Source organism: Phascolarctos cinereus, unplaced genomic scaffold, assembly GCF_003287225.1.
Source record: "Phascolarctos cinereus isolate Bilbo 61053 unplaced genomic scaffold, phaCin_HiC Scaffold_7;HRSCAF=346, whole genome shotgun sequence".
Lineage (NCBI taxonomy): Eukaryota > Metazoa > Chordata > Mammalia > Diprotodontia > Phascolarctidae > Phascolarctos > Phascolarctos cinereus.
This window is the reverse complement of record NW_027556180.1, coordinates 170,500,344-170,521,527: the sequence shown is the minus strand read 5'-3', so window position 1 is coordinate 170,521,527 and position 21,184 is coordinate 170,500,344. Positions and strand designations below refer to the sequence as shown.

The window sequence follows — 21,184 nt, the reverse complement described above, 5'->3', positions numbered from 1 at the left end:
CCAGGCATTCTGGTCAATGGTTGTCAACCTGTCCCCAGTTTTCAGAATTCTTGGTCAGCTGAGGTCAGCACAGAACAGATGTGCAGCCAAAGGTCTCATAGCATGAGTTAAGTAGGTGACTGCCCAGATAATCAGCCTGGCTGTTAGTCACTCATCGTGGCTAAAACAGCTCATTCTGAATTTGGAACAATAAAACCTGGTTTGGGGTAGAATGCTCAGATTAGGAAAACAGAATGGGATGTTGTTGTTGTTTTAAACCTGTCTGGTCCTCTGTCTCTTAGGCCATATTGCCAATGAGGTTAAATTTTTTAAATTGAATGGGATTAAAACCCAGGGTGAGTTATAGACAATCCATGATAATTCATAAAATTTACTCTCATTTGATCCCTATGATAATTTTCCTTGTGATGTTATGAGCTGTCTGGATATTTCTTATTTGATGGCTCCAAGTAAGGAAGAAGTCTGGTACAATCTAACAAACTCTAGTTCCAAGATTGGAGGAGCTAGTTTCACTGACACTCCCTTTGTGACCTTCAGCAAGTCATTTAACCTCCACATGCCTCAGTTTTCTTATCTATAAAATTAATAGGTTGGGAATGCCCACCACCTACTCCTTCACAGAGGTGGGAGGTCCACAGTGTTACACGTTGTATATATTTTTCAATGTCTCGATCAATGGTACTGATCATATTTTCCTCTTAAAAAAGTACTATTTTTTCAATAGGATGACTCTGTGGGAGGTGGAGGGAGAGAATGAGAGGGGATAGCTATTATGATGTAAAAAACAGAAGAATCCAAAGAATTTTTAAAAGATTCTCAGATGTCCCATCTAGCTCCAGAGCTGTGACCCAAAGGACTGATTTTCATGTAAAATTGTCAGTGTCCATTAGGATTACCATAAATGATGGGATAGCAAACACTTACTGATTTAAGTGAGAGTTTCCACCCCCAGATTTGAAGAGGGGAAAACATAAAATTGATATTGAATCTGTGTTTTTACTGCTTATGTACAAAATTAACATTTAGGAATCAATTTTAAAATGTTGCAGCTTATTTTAGTGATGTCTGGCCACTCACAAGGCAATAGTAAGTTCTGAAAAACCGTTAAAATGTCAAAATTTTACAGAATTGGTTGTCAATATAGAGTGGATCAGAGGAAAGATGATGTGGTAAAGAGAGACCTTGCTGAAAGATGTTAGAATGTGAGAGATACTGAAAGGATGGAGGAAGCAGGGGAGCATCCGAAGGAAGAGGGTGGGGCAAAGAGGCTCTTCTGGCTAAAAGAGGCTTCAGTGAAGGGCACACAATGGTCGGGTTAATGCTTTTCATCTAATTTGTTTTTTTAAACCAATTTAAATTTGTTTTTTAAAATTTTTATTAATATCATTTGTTTTCTTACCTTGATTTCCAAATATTCTCTACCCTCTCACCCAAAGACCCATACCTTGTAGCAAAGAGTGAAAAAGGAAGAAAAATAGCAACCAATAATAAATTAGGTGTTTGACAATACATGTAGTGTTCCCTAAACCCTTACCCTCGTCCCACCTTTGCAAAGAAGTGGGGAGGAAGGTTTGCATTTAATTTCACTTAATTTTGTTTGTCTCTATATTTCTGGAAGAGGTCTCAAAAATCTCCCCTTTTTCTGAACTGACAGAATTATGACTTCTTTTCCAAATCCAAGGCAAAAAAAAATTGCATCTATTATTATTCATAGCCCATAGCCTTTACAGTTAAAAATCCTCTTTAACTGAGTGTACCTTAATCTTTAATTATGAGAATAACTTGAGTGAGATATGGTGAGGAGAAGGAATTTGCTTACAGTCATAGAAAGGGATAGGGAAGGAATGAGACAAAATTCTGTAGCACTTTTGACCTCTTTCTTTTTCTCATACATGTTCCTATGACCCTCATACATGTTTCAAGGATGCCCTCAAATATGAGAGCATCAAGAATCCCATTCATTCCTGTCCTGCTTCATGGTTTCCCTGCACAGAGCTCCAGACCCTCCTACTTTGAGTTGCAGCAGATGGAGCACACAGCTCTGGGTCTTTCCCCAGCAGTCTCTAATGGTCCTTTGTCAACCCAACCTTGCGCTCCCATCAATAGAACCCATGGAGTGTGTTCATTTCTTTCCCTGATTTGAAGGAGTGAGTTCATATAAGCCAGTTACTTTAAAGGAAGTTACAAGTTCTTTAGGGATGAATCCAATAGTGAAGGAATCACTGCTCCATCTTGAATCCTTTCGAGACTATAAAATTTCCCTGCCTTAAGGAGGAGTTATTGGATGAATTGAAGTCTAAATAAAATACAAGAACATTACAGGGCATGGTCATAAGCATTCCCAGTAGTTATGTGTGTTAGACATACCGTCATTCTGAGTGCTTATTTTCATCTGTCTTCCCAGTTCATATCTTCCTCTTATTCTTCTCATATGCATCCATAGACATGAACAGGACATTTCCAGACAATGTAAAATTCAGACAGACTGCTGATCCCTGCTTACAACATACCCTGTACAATGTATTGGTAGCATATGGACATCATAATCGAGGTGTAGGATATTGCCAGGTAAGTACAGTCTAAGCTACCCTAAATAATTGTAATAAATAGATGAAAAAGTAACAGCCATGAATATATTGAGCATTAAGAGCTATTCCTTGCAGATATAGAAGTTAATTTCTGACATAGAGGGAATGTAGTCCTGGGCTTGGAATCAGGCAAGATGTACTATGAAATCTTGCCTCTGACACTTACTAGCTATGTGACTAAGCAAGTCATTTAATCTTTTTAAGCCTCAGTTTCTTCATATGTAAAGGGGATAATAATAGCACCTACTTCATAGGATTGTTACGAGGCTCAAATGAGATCATGTGTATAACACTACTAGTAGCTTGGGTCCCCAGACGGGTGGCTGTTACTACTTCCAGAGATCTAGGGATGACCCTGCGTGTGGCTATCCTGAACACTAGCTCACTAGCCTCCACTGGTACATTTCTCCTTGATTAGACAATAGACTCAGTTCTTTAGCAAAGTCATTATTTACTCAAATGGCATAGCAAGGGCAGTGATTTGAAAACATTTGCTCTGATGCCAGGAGCATGCTTTCCCATATATACACCAAGTCCAAGGTCAAAAAGAATGGGCACAAACTTAAGGTATGGTAGTGATGAGGTACAAGTGGAGGATGCCCATGTGGCCAAAGGTTCGCCACAATTCATTTTGCTGTTAGCTGGGCTGGCAGTTTGCTGGGCGGGCTTCTTGCAGGGCACAGAGGCTGTACTGGACATGTAACTTAGTTGCTTTTCCTAGGGTTTCTGTGTGTTGGCTGGAAGGGACAATCTGCCCCTGGGCTGGGTCAAGCAGATCACTCAGTGACTGTTGGCTCCTTACCAGTCTCCTGCTATTGCCTGCGCTCTTAGGGCACAACATTTCTGCTAGACTGGGTCTGCTAGGTCAATCAGCTTATCTCCAGCACTCATTTTTTGATGGATAAATTGTAGTCAGCTAGATTTTTCAGCTATGGCAACATTTTTCCGTTCTCAAAAGTCCCTTCCCTCCACGAGCTACTTAGGGTAATTAGTTTCATGTTACCTTAGGGTAATTAGTTTTAATTCAAGTCATTTTTACGTTCTATACTCCTTTGGGAATTTTATGAAGACAGGGGCTAGAAACAAAGGTATAAATGCTTTCTATGACCTGGAGGCGTATTCATCATCTTGCTGGCTTCTTCATATTGTCAAGAAAAACATTAATACTGTACTGTGAGTCTTAGGAACAATTCTTCCTGAAACCGTTTTTTAAAAACATTAGAGAAATGTCCAAACTGGGGTAGCACTCCCCTCCACCATGGCTTTAGATATCCCTCTCTCTAAGATTGTTTGAAAGTTATATTTATAGACATTTTGAACAAGGGAAAGATGATTATATATTAAAATACAGTTTGGAGTTAATATTCCAAAATAATAGTCACTATTCGATACCTTGTTTTACCACTCCCATAAAGTGTTCTGGAGTAATCAAAGACACCTCTTCCCTGAGATCAGTACATTAATCCTTTCTCAGTGGAAAAACAATGGAGGAAGAAGAGTAATTTAATAGCTCTGCCACTCCAAGAGGTAAGAAGGCAATGATCTAAACAAGGCAAGCATTAAATCTGATCATCACCTTTGATCTATTTCCTGGCACCTTAGCTCTCTTTTTTAACCTTTTATACATTTTCAAAAGAAAAAAAAAGTCTGGAAAGAGTTTTTAGATTTGAGAAATGTAATTTTCATTTGAGCTAAGGAGGTTTTTAATATGTTTCCGTAATATGCAATTGACTTATTTATCCCTCCCAGCCTTTCAGCTTTCCACCTGAAGTTTTCTCACTTTACTTTTCCGTATCTCTGACTTTTAGCCTCTGCAGACCTTCATGTTTTTGCTGGTCTCACTGGGGCTCTACCCAACCCTTGCATGTCTATAAAATGCTTTACAAACTTTAAAATACTATTAGCCATTTTTCAAATGTTTAATGTGAAGTGATTGCTTTTTGTAATTGAATTAAAGTATCTGAATGTCAGTCTGTCTTCTATATGCTCATGGAAAGCATTTTCAGGATAACTCCATCAGCAGACAGGACAATCAAAAATGATATGTAATAATACTTTGTTCTCATTTTTTTGAAGACATTCTTAATGATCTTAAACTCCTTGGATGAATTTTTGTCTTGCTACTATTCTTTTATGCTCTGTTATTCTTCAAACTGTTACATTGCTGGATAAAATGACTGCTTTCTGTAATTGAATGAAAGTCTGTATCCTGCTATTATTATTTTATCTTCTAGACCTAGAATTAGAAAGACCTGAGTTGAAATCTAGCCTTATACCTTTACTAGAAAAGTCATTTAACTGCTGTCTGTCTTGGGCTCCTCATCTGTAAAATGGGGATCATAATAGCACCTACATCCTAGGGTTGTTGTGAGGAATATATGAGATATTTGTAAAGTACTTTGTAAACCCTAATGCATTATATAAATGCTTGCTATTATTATTATGTAAACTGTTAAATAGGTACGTAAAATGCCTGCTTTTTGTAACTGGAGGAGAGTATTGGGATCTAAGATCATTTTCTGTAGGCTCACTAAAAATATCTTCAGGGCAACCCTAATTGTAGACAGAACAGCAGGCATGGTGTCCTGATCCCACATGGTTTTGATATTATTATCAGTATAACTAACATTTGTAAAGCACTTTAAGCTTTCATCATGTTCTTAGTTTTCAGTATAAATTTGCATGAATTACTGAAGAAAAAAAAGTCCTTCCCAGTGATGTACGTGTAAAGTGGTGTCAGTCTGGAAAACACTTATTTCTTACATTTAATGAAGCTGTTTGAGTCAGACGTTGTATGTTTATGTGTGTACGTGCTTTCGATTGTCTGCATTTTTTTCTATGGCAATACTTTTTCAGTTATTGCGCTTCCTAGAGAGTAAAGGTCAAAGCACCAGGCAAGGAAAAAAAAAACAAACCAAGAGAGTTTGAAGGTGAGGGCCAGTCCAGCCTTGTAAGCTTCTGTTCTGCAGACCTTGCTGGCTACTGAAATGCTGCCTCCTGGAATGTTTTCAGAAGAGCTGTCTTTTGTGCCCACTCTGTGAAAGCACCAAACAGGCTTCTGTCACCATGGTTGCAGGCATCAAGCTATCTGCTGTCATGAGGACTGAAAAGCAGCTTTTGAGATTTTTAGGCCTTAGTGCATGAGGCACACACAGAGAAAGCCAGACTGACTCAAAGAGTTTTTGGAAAGGGCCAGTGACAGATAACTGAAATAGCTTGTGGCCTCCACTTAAAACTCAGCTCTGCAAGATGGTTCTAGTAACTTGCTTAATGTGGCGTTCTGCCCAGCAGAATCTGGTTGATTTTAGCTGTGTTACTCCATTTGGAACACTGTTTTTCTCTTGTGATTGGATACAGTTTGAGGAACCCAAGGCCATTTAGCTGCCTGTCATCACAGATTAATTCTGGGGGAAAGGGAGGAAGGAGGGGGAAGGTACAGGAGAGAGGAATGAAATAAGAGAAGCTTTTCAAAAAGCCAGCCTCAAAGAGCAATAATAGATACTGGTTATCACTGCATCTAAATAATTCACTAGATTATATTTTTACATGTTCTTTTGTATACATATAAGTATTGAATGTATGAAGCCAAAACTGTTGTTGTTGTTAGAGTTAATTAGACTGAAACCTTATCTTTTATTACCAAGGCTTATTTATTTTTTTCTTCAACAAACCCTGGTTCTATATTTAGTGTTTTGATCTCCAAATTACCTTGTAAATTTCTGACAATCATTACAGCTACTTTTCTTAATAGACTTTTTCCTCTACTATTTATTTCCATATGAATTTTAGCTGTCTAGTATATTTTATGCTCTATGATAATTTTTATGTAACTGATTTAAAAAGTGTCCCAAAAGTCAGTGCAGATTTAAGCTATTAAAGACTTTTGAGACACCTTGTATATTAGATTAAGGTTTGGGAAAACCTGGTATAGGTTATTTTATATAATTTTACATATTTATATATATATATATATTATATAGGTGATAAGTGATTTCTTTCCTTAGGCTGTCATCAAATTATGAAAACTATTGCTAAACATCAATATTCAAAGGAAGTGTTAGAATAGTTTTATTAAATATCTTTTCTTTTCCTTCTTTCCTCCATTTCCCAGTCCTTTCCAAAGAGACTTGATTATAATTCATAACCAAACAGGAAGAATGCAAATGGCTTCCAGAGTTTCATTTATTATTATCATTATTATTATTTCTATATCTGAAGTATTATATTTATTGGGTCGGACAGGGTAAACTGGAAACTGGTCTTTAATGTGAACTTAAAGAATATTTTAAAGCCCATTATGAATTCCTCTTCATTGTTCTTTCTATTGTAGGGAATGAATTTCCTGGCAGGATATCTGCTTCTCATTACAAAGAGTGAAGAGCAATCCTTTTGGTTACTGGATGCTCTTGTGGGAAGAATATTGCCTGGTATGTTGAAAGCTCCTTCTGTAATGTTGGATTTTCTTCCAGCCATCAGTTAATTTTTTTTTTTGGCATAGCTAATGAGTCGGCATTTAGCTAAAACAGAGGTCAGTGGTTTGGGAGTTGAGGTTTATCATTTTATTGCATTTCAGGTGGAAGTAGGAAAAATATTGAATCAGATTGTTTTCAGATAGAACAGATGAGCTTTTTTAGTACTTATTGCAGTTTATCCCACTTCCTTCCAGATCCCAGTGTTGGACTAAGGCCATACACTTGATCATCTGTTGGTCAATCTGTGCCCATTATAATGAAACTTCAAGGGACATATTAGATCTCTTGCTAAGCTATTTTCTATCCTAGCCATTAAAAAGGATGAAAGGGGCTTACTTGTTAATGTGTTCTTAGACACTGCCAATTAAATGGACATTTTTTAAGGAAATCCCCCTCCCTACTTTTGGGTCCATCAGTAAACATTTGTTGCTTCACTATTCTGTACAAAATACTGTGGGGAATAGAAAGAAGGACACAATCATGACTACAGATGTCTTGCAAAGAAGTGTAGGAGCTGCTAGATGGTGCAGTAGACAGAGCACCAGCCCTAGAGTCTGAAGGACCTGAGTTCAAATCCAGCCTGCATACATGGAGGGAGTTTCCATACTTAGAAATCTCTATACTCATGAAACCGCAAACCTAGCCCTCAGATATTGAATTGAATTCCTATATTAGTTCAGGTCCCAGGGAAAACTCTAGAGGGTGGGCCAAGATTTAGGGTAATTATATCACACCGTAAATCCCCCTCCCCATCCCAAATATAATTTGCTTTGAAATAGGCTATTTTTTTTAAACAATCTGGAGCCACCCAACGGAATGGGAGACAGGTAACTACGTACTCTAAAAATAAATATTCGAATATTAGCCAAACATCTAGTTATCCAAATTAAGTCAGCCTTCTCCTTTAGTTTCTGGAAGGAAATTTTTTTATTGTTTAGATTTTGGCCTCATAATTCTTAGAGATGTTAAATTCTGGTTAAGAGAGATCTGGTTTTGAATTACCACCGAAAACCAACAGCTGCCTTATAGATACCTGAATTCCTTTGGACTTGGGAATCTTCACTAGCCTTTCCCATTGCCCTAATGATTACGAATCATCATACCATGCCTCTTACACCTGGGCCATCAATCTCATTTCCCTCCGACTTAAACCTTGGACTCAGCCTTTGGGCTGGTGGGCTTTGATAGATGAGCTTTCTTCTTTTCTTGCTGAAAACCAGGCCTCCATGTCACTTCTAAGCCATCTCCTTAACATGGTGCCACTCATTTGCCCCCACTATCCTTTTTGTTTGTTTGTTTGTTTGTTTTTGCTAGGCAATGGGGTTAAGTGACTTGCCCAGAGTCACACAGCTAGTAAGTGTTATGTGTCTGAGGCCAGATTTGAACTCAGGTCCTCTTGAATCCAGGGCCGGTGCTCTATCCACTGCACCACCTATCTGCCCCTTGCCTCCGCTATCCTATCCTTTCCATCTCCCTTTTACATGTCATCTTCCACCGTTAGAATGTAACCTCCTTGATGTCAGGGACTTTCTTGTTTGCTTGTATTTGTATCCCTAGCAGAACAGTTCCTAGCACATTGCAAATGCTTAATAAATGCTATATCTATCTATGAATTTAATCATAGTGAGTGAGCAAGCACTCGTGTGTCAAGACCCATAGCATAAGTGTTATGAATACATTTTTATTAAAATCTTTATCTTCCTATTACTACTTTTTCAGGCCTTGGTCAGTTTGACCCAGTACTGATCCATCACTCAGATGCATGCTGATTTATACAACTTTGTTTTTAGCAGTAATAATATTCACGAATCTAGCCTACAGAAACAGTCAATAAGAGGAAGAGGCCATAGGAATAGAGTGAACTTTTAGGGTCAAGGAAGCTCTTTTGGCATGGTAGAGTCCAAAAAGGTCAGGATCCCAGAAAGGTTATTTTTCTGAGATTGGTTTATTTCAATTCTTTTTTTCTTGTTCCATAAATTGAGACATTTTATGTTTTTGTAAATATTCATTCTTTCATCTGATTTTCCAGTTATGTTGGGATATATTGGACAAAACAGTTTCTAATAATTTCCTTTATTCTTCTTTTGTTGCAAATTCTCCTTTTGATTTTTGATACTGGTAATTTGGTTTTCTTCTTTTAATCAAATTAATTAATGGTTTTTCTATTGAAAACAAAAACAGTTCCCAATGTTATTTATTAATTCATTGGTTCTTTGCTTTCAGTTTTGTTCATCTTTATTTTGATTTTCAGGTTTTCCATATTTGTGTTTAACTGAATTTTTTGGACTTACTGGTTTTCTGGCTTTATTAGTTACGTGTCTAGTTCATTGATATAGCTTTTTTCTCTTTTATTTATGAAAGTGTTTAGAATTTTTTTTTCCAATAAGGTCTACTTTGGCTACATCACCCAAAGTTTTGGTATGTTATCTCAATATTGTCATTGTCTTTAATGAAATTGTCTGTTGTTTCTATTAATTGTTCTTTTACATATGAATTCTTTGGAGTTTAGCCATTTAGACTACAATTCACTTTAATGCTTTCTTCAATGGCTCATTATTAAATATAATATTTATGCATTGTGGTCAGAAAATGATGTTGTATAATATTTCTGGTTCTTTGTATTTGTTTCTAAGGTTTTTGTGCCTTAATACATAGTTAGTTTTTATAAATGTGCTATGCACAGCTGAGAAATATATATACCCACACACATATATGTGTGCATGTATGTATACATATATGTGTATATATACACACACACACACAAACCTTCCTATTCTCATTCAGTAATCTCCAGAGTTCTATCATATCTAACCATTCTAAAATTTTATTCAGGTATTTAACTTCTTTCTTATATTTTTTGTCAGATTTTATTTACCTTTGAAAGTGAATCATTGAGGTGCCCCATTATTATAGTTTTATTAGCTATGCTTCTTTTTCCTTTTCCTTTAGGTATTTGCCATTTGATGCATATATGTTAAGTATTTATATTAATTCGTTATGCTACCTTTCAGAATAATGTTGGTTTTCTGTTTATCTCTTTTAATTAAAAGTATTTTTGCTGTTGCTTTGTCTAAGATCATGTTGACTACCCTCCAATTTTTTAGTTCAACTGAGGCGTAATAGATTTTGCTCTAGTCCCTTATTTTAGTTCTGTGTGAGTCTTTATGTTTCAAGTATATTTCTTATAAACAACATATTATGGGATTCTGCTTTCTAGATTATTCTGCTATCCTCTTCCATTTTATGGGTGAATTTTATCTCACATTCATAGTTATCATCACTAATTGTACACTTACCACCATCTAGTTTTCTTACATATTTTTTTTGTCTTTGCTCCCTAAACTCTCTTTACAAAGAATGTGGTAAGAGAGGAGTATACTTAGCACTAGTGGTCTGTAATTCAAATAATCTTCATCTGCTCTCCTGTCACTTTTCTCTTCCCCTCATCGAGACCCTGAACCCAGTTTCTTATCCTTTCTTTCCTTTTAAATGCCTCTTCATGAGCCACCCTCTGAAGCTAGAATTGGTTTTTTTATAACTAATACATCCCTAAGCCTACCTACTTTTTTATTCCTGCCGTCTCCCTTCTTCCTATTTCTTTGTTGAATTTAATATGTTTCTACACCAAACTCTTTCTCTATATGTTTATGTATGTTTGTGTTTACCCCTTTTTGACTGGTACAGATAAAAATGAAGGTCAAGTGACAACCACTCCCTCTACCCTTTTCTCATTATTTGTATAGTTTTCTATCACCCAACCCAATTATGTAAGATAAGCTGTTGAACCTTTCCTTCCCCTTTCTTCCCTTTTGTTTTCCCTCCCTTTCATTCTTTCATGATCATTAAAACATAATAAAACCATTCACAGGTCCATTGTCTTGTTTAACTCCCTCAGTGAACCATGATTTTACTAGGGTTTTGAGCCGACATATCAACTCGCCCACTGAAACATAAATACTTCATTTTTGTGTAGTCTCTTCCTAATTGTTCACTTATATTTTACCCTTTTGTGTTTCTCTTGGCTCCTGCATTTGTATTTCTAAGTTTCTGTTCAATTCTGGGTTTTCCATCGAGAATGCTTGTAAGTTTTCTATTTCATTAAAGATCCTTTTTCCCACCTTGTATTATAGTTTTGCTGGATAAGTTATTTTTGGTTGTAAGCTTGTATCTTTTGCTTTTTGGAATACCATATTCCAAGCTCTCTGCTCCTTTTAAAGTCGTAGCTGCTAAATCCTGAGTAATTCTGACTGACTTCTAAGTATAGTATTTGAACTTTTTTTTTTCTGGCTACTGGCAGTATATTTTTTTAAACCTGGAAATTCTGTGTTTTGGCCCTGGTGTCCCTGAGAGTTTTCATTTGGGGGCCTCTTTCAGGAATGACCAATACGTTCTTTTTGTTTTTACTTTGCTCCCTGGTTCTAAAAGATCTGGGCAGTTTTCTTTCATTATTTCTTGAATGTGATTTCCAGGCTCTTTAGGGAGGGAGGACAGTGGGGAATCATTGCTTTCAGGTAGTCCAGTGATTCTTAAATTATCTCTCTTTGATTTTTCTTCCAGGTCAGTGTTTTTTTCTATGATATACTGTCACAAGTTAGATTTAACAAAAAGGCAAACTGAGATATTTCTCTGAGCAAAATAACCTTTTTATTATCAAGACCGGCCTGAGAATAAGATGGGTCAATGACTGCCTCAGTTTCCAGCCAAAGACCTTGAGCAAAATGACAGCTCCCTTTTTGTAGGTTCTTGGGGGAGTACAGAACAAAGAACAGAACAGGGTGGGTGACATCATGGAGTTGAAGGCAACATGGATTGTTTACATAGCTGAGGCATGGGGAACAATATGACTGGTTAAATCTGGGAACGGGGGCTAGCAACAATCCCTCTAATTCCCTCCTGTGACTAAGAAATGTTCATTGTTTGAGTCTACCTGTAAGATGGTGGCCCAAACTTCTTTGGACAGCAAACCAGACATCCTTGAAGGATAGCTTGGTGGTATAAAGATATTAAGCCCCACTCCCCCAACATTAACTAAATCCCTTGAGGCAAGAACAGAACAATGATTATTAAGAGAAATGGATTTCTAAACTTAACCTATTATAGTTAGCTGAATTCTGAACTAGGTTATATAAACAGAGAATTGTGACTTACAGGACAAAATTAATTAATTGTAAATAGGATCAATTAAAAAAATGAAGCAGGATTAATTTTAATCTTCACAATACTTTGCATTTCTTTCTACTTCTTCAGTATTTTGACTTTGCTTTAATTTTTTTTTTTTTGTATCATGGACTTGTTAACTTCTGTTTGGTATATTCTAGTTTCCAGGGATTCTCTTGTTTGGTAAGGTATTGTACATCTTATACAAAGCTGTTAACTTTTTTCAAGTCTTTTCTCCAAAACTCTTATTTCCTTTCCAGTTCCTTCCTGTAGCACTATCATTTCATTTGTAATGTTTTAAAACTCTTTTTAAAACTTCTTGCTTCCTTCCTTCCAGGAATTCTAGTTGACCTTGTGACCAAGTTGTGTTTTTCTATGAGGCTTTGCCGGTAGGTCTTTTGAAGTTATTTTCTCCATCCCAGTTTGTGTCTTGAGCATCTATCACCATGATAGCTCTTTTTCATGGGAATCTTTTTGTTATTGTTGTTCTTTATTCTTTCTTCCAGCTTACTTCCTGAGTTGTATTAGAGCCAAGTTCTGTACACTTCTGGAGGGTAAGTCAGGGCCTTTTTAAGTCCTGTTTTATAGTTTCTGGGTCCTGATGCTGCTTTCTCAAGGTATTAAGTATTGTGTTCTTCAGAGATCACAGGGGCCCCTCAGACCAGGGACCTGCAAACTTTAATGCACCCTAAGCAATCTGTTCTAGGGTGAAGTCTGATCACTTTGCAAATCCCAGTCTGGGTTTGTTTGACACAACTGCAGGCTGGCCCCTGGTATCTGCTAGCTGCAAGAATCTTCAAATTTGGAGCAATAGAACTGTGTGTTCCCTTTGAGTCTGAGCTCCCTTCCCTGGTCTGTCAGATTGTCCTCAGAGTGGTCTAGGTCTGAATCCACAGCTTCTCTCTAGAGTTATTGCCTTATAGCTGCTGCTTGATTCTGTTCCTGCCCAGTCCACAGCCTCAGGATGTGGATCTCCTAGATAGGTGACTTCTTTTTGCCCTAGAACACAGCTGCAAGTCAGCCTCACGCTTAGCCTCAGGTCCATACTGTGTCTCCAACCTAGTTCTGAGGTCACAGAGGCACAGCTGCTGGCTGGCGTCCTGTTCCTGCACCCTGCAAGGTACAGAGTATCACTAATCGTTGTTGGATCTGTGACCACTCCTTGTCCAAGAACACTGCCTCAGGTCTGGCTGAGCCTAGCTTCATGTCTCCTTCTAAATCTTAGCTGTCCGAGTCAAACACAACTCCTAGCTAGCTCCTGTTCCTGCTCCCTAGACTACAGAACTTACTGTTTTTTCCCCTTGGATTTCCTAATCAATTCTTTGTCCGGCACTCTACTTAGATATTTATTGGAGTAATTATTGAAAGAAGGCTGTGCTGTGCTATTTTCTCTAACTGTACCATCTTGGTCACTCCCTTCATGACCACTTCTTGACCATCTATTCGGAATCAATATTAGTAGGTGCTTAACTTAACTTAATTAATTTGCATTTTCCTTTGGACCTCCAGGGCTCTACTTACGACTTCCATGGTACAAATATTTCTTTGAACTCGCTAAGTAACTTTCACAATTAATCACTGTGGTTAAGCCAAGGCTTAGTTCCCTCAAGCTTCCCTGAAAAGGACTCAGGGAGAAAAGTGCAACCTCTGTCATATTTTCAGGTCAGAGATGATTTGTTTACTTTATTAGCACACAAGCAGAGTAGGAATTTTGAGGCAGGAAGCACACAGGGGTACCCCATTATAATTCTAGAACACTGAGCCCAGGGAGCTATTCTGTATGATTATCTATCTGGATGACTCATTCTGACCTGGAGCAGTTAAGGTAATATATGAGTGGCCTGAAAATCTGGTTAAACCTGGTTCTTCTTTCATTATGCAGAGAGCATCTAGGGACAGCTTCACTCAGGCTTGGGAGGATAGGGCAGGTGCATTCTCCATTGTGGGTATACTTCTGTGGGGGACACAATCCACAGTGGCAGTTGTTATTTCTAACATTACTGGATAGCTATGCTCTCAATTTCACGCCCATTCCTTATATACCTATTTATGTGGATGGGCAAGCATAACATTGGTGCAAAGAGTGGAAGAGGAGAGACTTAAGTTGGTTTTGCTGTCATAAATGGTAGGGTTTTTTAATATGTGCTGTACTGTGGTATGCAGCCAGCAGTGTGGGTCCTGGAACAGAAACCAGCTCCTTTCTTTTCCTGAGCATGGGGTAGAGAGGAGTGCGGGGGAGGAGAATGCAGGAGGTGTTGGAAAAGAATCTTTTCTTCTGTATTGGAGAGAGCTTATTATCTGTCACTAAGGGGATACACAACCTGATTACTTAGGAAGCGATATATGTATGCATACTAGGTTGAAAGCAAGTTGTTTATAAGTTTAAAATTAGATATTTAATATTCTCTCCAGGGTCTGACTTATGCTATGCAATTTTTTGGATCGAAGCACTATGACTTTTCAGGTCTTTTATATGGACACAATTTCATTTTTCCTGGGAGTTATTTCTACACAGACATAATATCATCTGATTATCAGCAGGCTTTTTTTTTATAAAAGTGTACTTTTTAAAGTAATAATGATCTTATATTAATTGTAATTCAACTAACAATATGGCTTATTCATCATCATTCATACTGTATCAATTTACTTAATAATACAGGAAACCTGAGGAGTTAACTCAACCTTTTCAAGTTCACTCAACCTCAGAATTGACTAAGAGTGCGAATTCTTAATATGATTAATGGGTGAATAAATCACCACTTTAAGTGGGGGGGAGGTGAGAGAAATCTTTCAGTAGATTAAGCCAATCAAAACTTTTTTCTTTTTTGTATATCATGATTATTCATTGGTTTCCATTCCATTAAATCAGGGCTATGTGAACTAAAAGAAGATTAATTCACAGAATCATAGAGTTATATAGGTAGAAGAGTCCTCAAAAGTCAGATATGTCAACGTGAACTCTGAAAAAGAATCTCCCCTACAACTTAGCAGACAAGTGGCCATCCAGCCTTTGATAGAAAATCTCCAACGATGGGAACACCCATTATCTTCCAAGGCAGCTCAGTCTGTTTTTAAACATTGCTAACTGTTAGGAAATTTTTCCTAATAATAATCCCAAATTTGCTTCTTTGTGGCTTCTGCTTATTAAGTAAAGCTGATGACTTCGCATAGCCCTGCTTCAATTAAATATAATTCACTTGACTTGCAAGTCAAGACATCACTCTCCTGATGTCATTGGATGTCACTGGCCTTCTTCAAGAATGAAGAGTGAACAACAAGAACATTGCTCCTGGTTCTGCCGTCTGGAGCCATACAAAGTTTGTCTGGAGTCATGCTTCCATACATTGGTTCTTCAGGCAGCCATCATATTTCCTCTAAGTCTACTTTCTCCAGATTAAACAACCCAGTTCTTTCAACAGATACTCCTATGGCTTGAACTCAAGGCCCTTCACCAACTTGTTTGCTGTTCTCTAGACACTAACTTATCAATATGTATCAATAGTTACTGTTATTGTCCACGTACACATATGCATAAGTATACACACATATACTATCCAGTAACCCTTGTTCTGGTGTGTGTGTGTGTGTGTGCATGTGCGCACACGCGCGCACGTATATATATCAGGGATAGATACTCTTCTCCATCCTCCACATAACAACCAAATTGACACTCCTAAAATACAGATAGGACCATGGCCCTCCCCTGCTCAGAAAGCCTCAAGGACTCCATAATGCCTGTAGGATAAACTCTAAACTCGTCTATTTGGCATTTAAAACTCTTTGCAATCTGTTTCTGACCTATCTTCCCAGACCAACTGTGTATTATTCCATATCATATCTTCAACATTCCAGCCAAATTAGCATCCTTGCTGCTGTCTATATACAACATGCCCTGTTCCTCCTCTGTCCCTTTGCACAGACTATCCCCCACATATCCTTCCTTCCTTCTTTTAATCTCTAATTGCTTCAAAACACATTTCAGGTGCCATCTCCTATATGACACCTATCCCGATGCCCCAGTTGCTAGTACTATCCCTTCACTCCTGAAATTGTGTTTTCTTTGCATATGTTTTACACTTGTTCAGTTGTTTTTCAGTCATATCTGACTCTCTGTGACCCCTTTTGGGGTTTTCTTGGCAAAGATACTAGAGTGATTTGCTATTTCCTTCTCTAGCTCATTTTACAGATGAAGGAACTGAGGCAAACAGGGTTAAGTGACTTGCTCATGGTCACACAGCTAGTAATTTTCACTTTGTAAGTGAGGCCATGTTATACTGATATTTATAAGCAGTCAACTCTCTATTGTTCCCAGACATTTTATTTGTGGCAGATTTTATTGTCAAATTCTTAACATAATTAGTAGAGTACCTACATTATACAGAGTTGTTCTGAGGATCCAGTGAGATAAATAAACTGCTTTGCAGACAAATTTTAAAGCACTATATGAATTCTAGACATTATTATTATCATCATCATCAATATGGCTAATACAGAAATGTTTTGTATGATTTTGCATCTATAATTGATATCATATTGCTTGCCTTCTCAGTGAATGGAAGGGAGGGAGAGAATTTGGAACTTGTAATTTAAAAAGAAAAGAATGTTAAAAATAAATAATTCAAAAAATAAATAAAACTGTGTTCATGGATAGAAATTTTATAGGAAGAAACTGAAAGGTTAAAATTTGTCACTAAAAAAAATCATCATCTCATTACAAGTAGTCTCTAGCTACTGAAAAAGATGCATTATAAAATTGCATCTGTAAGTTGAGTTAGTCATATGAAATGCCAGATACATTTTCCCAAAGAGGAAAAAAATAAAACAACTGACATATGACCTTTTAAAGTTTATAGAGAACTTTACATACAGTTATTTCACCTGATCTTCACAAGAAGTCTTTCAAGAACATGGATATATAGAGTATTCAAGGAAGACTACCACCTCTGGTGTGAGGGCTTGCCAAGCCCTTTTCAGGGCTGATCACCTTTGGTGTCTACCTGGCACTCGGTTATCACCTGTGGCTCCAAGAAGCTGTGGTATGCTCAGTGGCCACATCCCCAGTAAACCGGCTTGGCTGAAAGGCTAAACCATGTTGAGATTAGCCAACAGACCTCAAGCCCTTGCTGAGTTAGGGGGATGTCTATCTCGAGCCTGTGAAAATTTCCCCTGGTGGAATGGGCAGAAGAGAACAATTTGTTCCAACAGTCATGACGGTGACTGAAGCAGGTGCTGTGGAATGTGGAGCTTGGTCAAACATTGAAGATGCCAAGGTCATCCACTTCATCCCAGGCTGTTTTCTCCTGCCACTAGACTTCAGTGACTCCAGAAGAGATGAGTTTGTGCAACTCTGCCAAATTCAGTTCACCCTGCGATGTCAGTGGTCCTCTTCTAAAAGGAAAGACAAACAACAATCAGGTACATACAGTTATCTCCACTTTATGGATGATGTAAAGACTCAGAAAAGAGAAGCAACTTGCCTGTGGTCATACAACAAGGAAGTATCAGAAGTATTTGAACTCGCATCTTCTCAAAGTCAAGCACCCTGTGCTGGTTCCCAGACTGTCCCTCAGAAGCCTATTTGACCCTCAGGAAACTTGAAATAATATTGTACCCACATGTTCAATCAGTAACAGCATATTCTGCCATGGTGGGAAAGGAGAGCATAGTACCTTGCTGAGGTGCAACGCTGCCTCCACAATAGCTATCTTTGTATGGGAGGGAAAGAAAGTCTATTATTATCAAAATTTGTAGTATCTTACTTTTACTTCCTTCTGTCTCTTCTTTGTTTCTCCCAGAGCATCTAACACAGTGGCTTGCACTAGGTGCTCAATAAATCTTTTTTGTGTAGATATTATGGATTATCTTGTCTCTTGGGTCAAGTGTACAAGGAATCCTTGTAATCAGCACAGATAGGAGAGTCGACTGTCTACCTGTTCAAGCTTTTCTTTTCCTTTTTGAATACAGACCTGAGGTAGAATAGTAATAAGTTTATCAGCTAAGTCATCTTGTTCAAGAAATTACTTTCCCTAATGCCAAAGGACAATTCCTTTTTTTTTCTACCTCTTTTTGATGTTTGAAATATTACACTTTAAGTATTTTACTTTTTTCAATTACATGTAAAATTTTTTAACTTTTTTTTTAAATTTTGAATTCCAAATTCCCTCCCTCCACCCTCAATGAAAAGGCAAGCAATTTGATATAGGTTATACATGTGGAGTCATGTAGCACATATTTGTGTATTAGTCATGTTGTGGAAGAAAACACAAGCAAACAAACAAAAAAAAACAACCCAAGAAAAATAAAGTTAAAAAACATATACTTTGATCTGCATTCAGACTCCATTACTTCTTTCTCTGGAGGAAGACAGCTTTTTTCTGATGTTTGAAATTATTTTGAAATCTAATTTAAAGAACATGATTTCGGCCCCGTTGTCATCCTTGTGTTTTGTAAGCTCTGTTGTCTTGCTGGTGGTTTTTGGTGGAACTGCCACTGTCAGATTCCCAAGACATATACTATTTTTAATCCATCTCTATTTTTAATTTTATTTTATATTGATAGCTTTTCTTTTTACATCACCTTTATTTCAGTCCTGCACTCCTTACACAGTGAGCCTGCCCTTGTAACAAAGATTTTAAAAAGACAGAGGAAGGTGGGAGGAAGCAGTTCAGCAAAACCAACTAGCACACGGTAAACCATTTCAGGCAGTATATACAATATTCCAGACTCATAGTTCCCCATTTCTTCATAGAAAGGAAGGCATTTCCCAATTCTTATTCAGGGCCAAAACTGGTCATTATAAATGTGCAGTGATCAATTTCTTTACTTTCTTTCCATTTATATCGTTGTAGTTATCGTTAATTTTATTTTCATCTGCTTAATTCACTCTGAGAGGCATACTTGTAACTATTTTCTATTTATAGAATATAAATTATTTCTTCTAAGCACAGGGTACCTTTGTCAAATTTTTAAACTATTATCCATTTTTTAACAACCTCGTGTGATAGGTAGAATATATTTTAAGAATAAATCTCAGTGCCAAAGGACTCATGATGAAAAATGCTATCCACCTTCAAAAAAAGAACTGATAGAATCTAACTGCAGATCGAAGCATACTATTTTTCACTTTTTTTAACGGTTTTTTTTGTTTGTTTTTGGTCTCTGTTTTCTTTCACAACATGACTAATAAAGAAATATGTTTTGCATGATTGCACATTTATGACCTGTATAAAATTGTTTGCCATCTTAGTTAGGGGGGAGAGGAGGGAGAGAATTTGGAACCCAAATTTAAAAAAAATGAGTGTTAAAAATTGTTTTTGGGAAAAACATTTTTTTTAAAAAGAATAAATTTCTTCATTCTCTAGCCCTTCATTCTTTGCCTTTCAAAATTTATTACTTATTATTCCCCTTTCTATAGTCTATGTCTCACTGAAATTGTCTTTGTACAGCTTGTCCCCATGCCCAGAATAGACCCCCTCCTCACCTTCCCTCTTAGAATCCCTACTTTTCTTCAAGGCTAAACTCAGGTGCTTCCTACTATAAGATAGACTGATAGATCTCAACTAATCAATCAGTGAGCATGTATTAAGTACCTACTTGTGTACCATGCATTGTTGTAGGCACAGGTATTAAGTTGAAGGCATTAAGACAAAATGAATTAACTCAGAGAATTCACATTATAGAAGAAGAAATGGCACATAGGTATATAAGTAAATACAAAATACAAAAGATAACTCTAAGTGTCAGATACTACTCATTAGTATTTTCTCCCTCCTCAAATGACCTTTTATTTATTTATTTGTGTGAATGTTGTATTGCTACTGTAGAATGTAAGAATGAAGACAGAACTGTTTTTTTTTAATTTTGTCTACTAAGTATCAAGGACATTGTTGGCATCCATTGCAGGCTTTTTGCATTAAATTGAATTGGACAATTGAAGTTTTGTTTTTTTTAAAGCTCTGATCTGGGCTTAAAAGTCATTATGATAGGAATTGTGACTGAATTATGATTTTGAATAATATTTAATATGGCCTTGAATATATCACTTAACATTATTTTTTGTTGTTGTTTGTTTGTTTGGTGAGACAATTGGGTTAAGTGACTTGCCCAGGGTCGCACAGCTAGTGAGGGTTATGTGTCCGAAGCCAGATTTGAACTCAGGTCTTCCTGACTCCAGGGCCGGTGCTCTACGCACTGTGTCAACTAGCTGACCCTTAATGTTATTTATTGCTGAAGAAGTGGAAGCATCAGGAAATTATGGGAACAGTATGTTGACAGGAAGAGAAGATAGAAATTCCATTATCTAGCCAAATCCTCCCCATCCTTTTAAAATTTCGTCCAAGTCTCATTTTTCTTCTGTGACCAGGCCTATCTGTTGTAGCCTTCCCTTTCTTTCAGTTCATGTCTTTGTTCAGTCATTTTTCAGTCGTGTCCAACTCTTCATGAACCTGTTTGGGGTTTTCATGGCAAAGATACTAAAACTCCTTCTCCAGCTCATTTTACAGTTGAGGAAACTGAGGCAAACAGAGTTAAGTGATTTTTCCCAGGGTCACATAGCTAGAAAATGTCACAGGTCAGATTTGAACTCATGAAGAGGAGTCTTTCTAATTCTAAGCGCAGTACTCTATTAACTGTTCCACCCATCTGCCTTCTTTCAATTCCTACATTACTTACTATCTGTCCAGTCTAGTTTAGAACTTGATTACATATTGCCATATATTCTTTAATTGCTTCTCTGTTTAACTATAAAACTCCTAAAGGTGAGATGGCATATCCTCTGTACTGAGCATAGCATCTAGCTGTTCAACAAAAGCTCAGATAGTTTCTTTTATAGCTATAAATAGTGTTGATATAATAACACTTAACTAATCATGCAAATGTTTATAAGAACATTCAGCATTCTCTCTTTACTTCACAATGAATTCTTGCTAAAAAGCTAGCTGATTAAATATCTCTCTCTTTCTAGAT

The 21,184-nt window shown here is 37.1% G+C and overlaps 1 protein-coding gene across 4 annotated transcripts in view; it reads left to right on the top strand.

Moving 5' to 3' along the window:
* Positions 1-21,184, top strand: part of GRTP1 (growth hormone regulated TBC protein 1) — a 78,088-nt gene that overhangs the window by 22,968 nt on the left and 33,936 nt on the right. For all 4 annotated transcript variants that reach the window (XM_078147339.1, XM_078147338.1, XM_020965189.2 and 1 more), the window contains 2 exons: positions 2,444-2,568; positions 6,919-7,015. In XM_078147339.1, the coding sequence (XP_078003465.1) occupies positions 2,444-2,568; positions 6,919-7,015 (222 nt within the window). The remainder of the gene's footprint in view (positions 1-2,443; positions 2,569-6,918; positions 7,016-21,184) is intronic.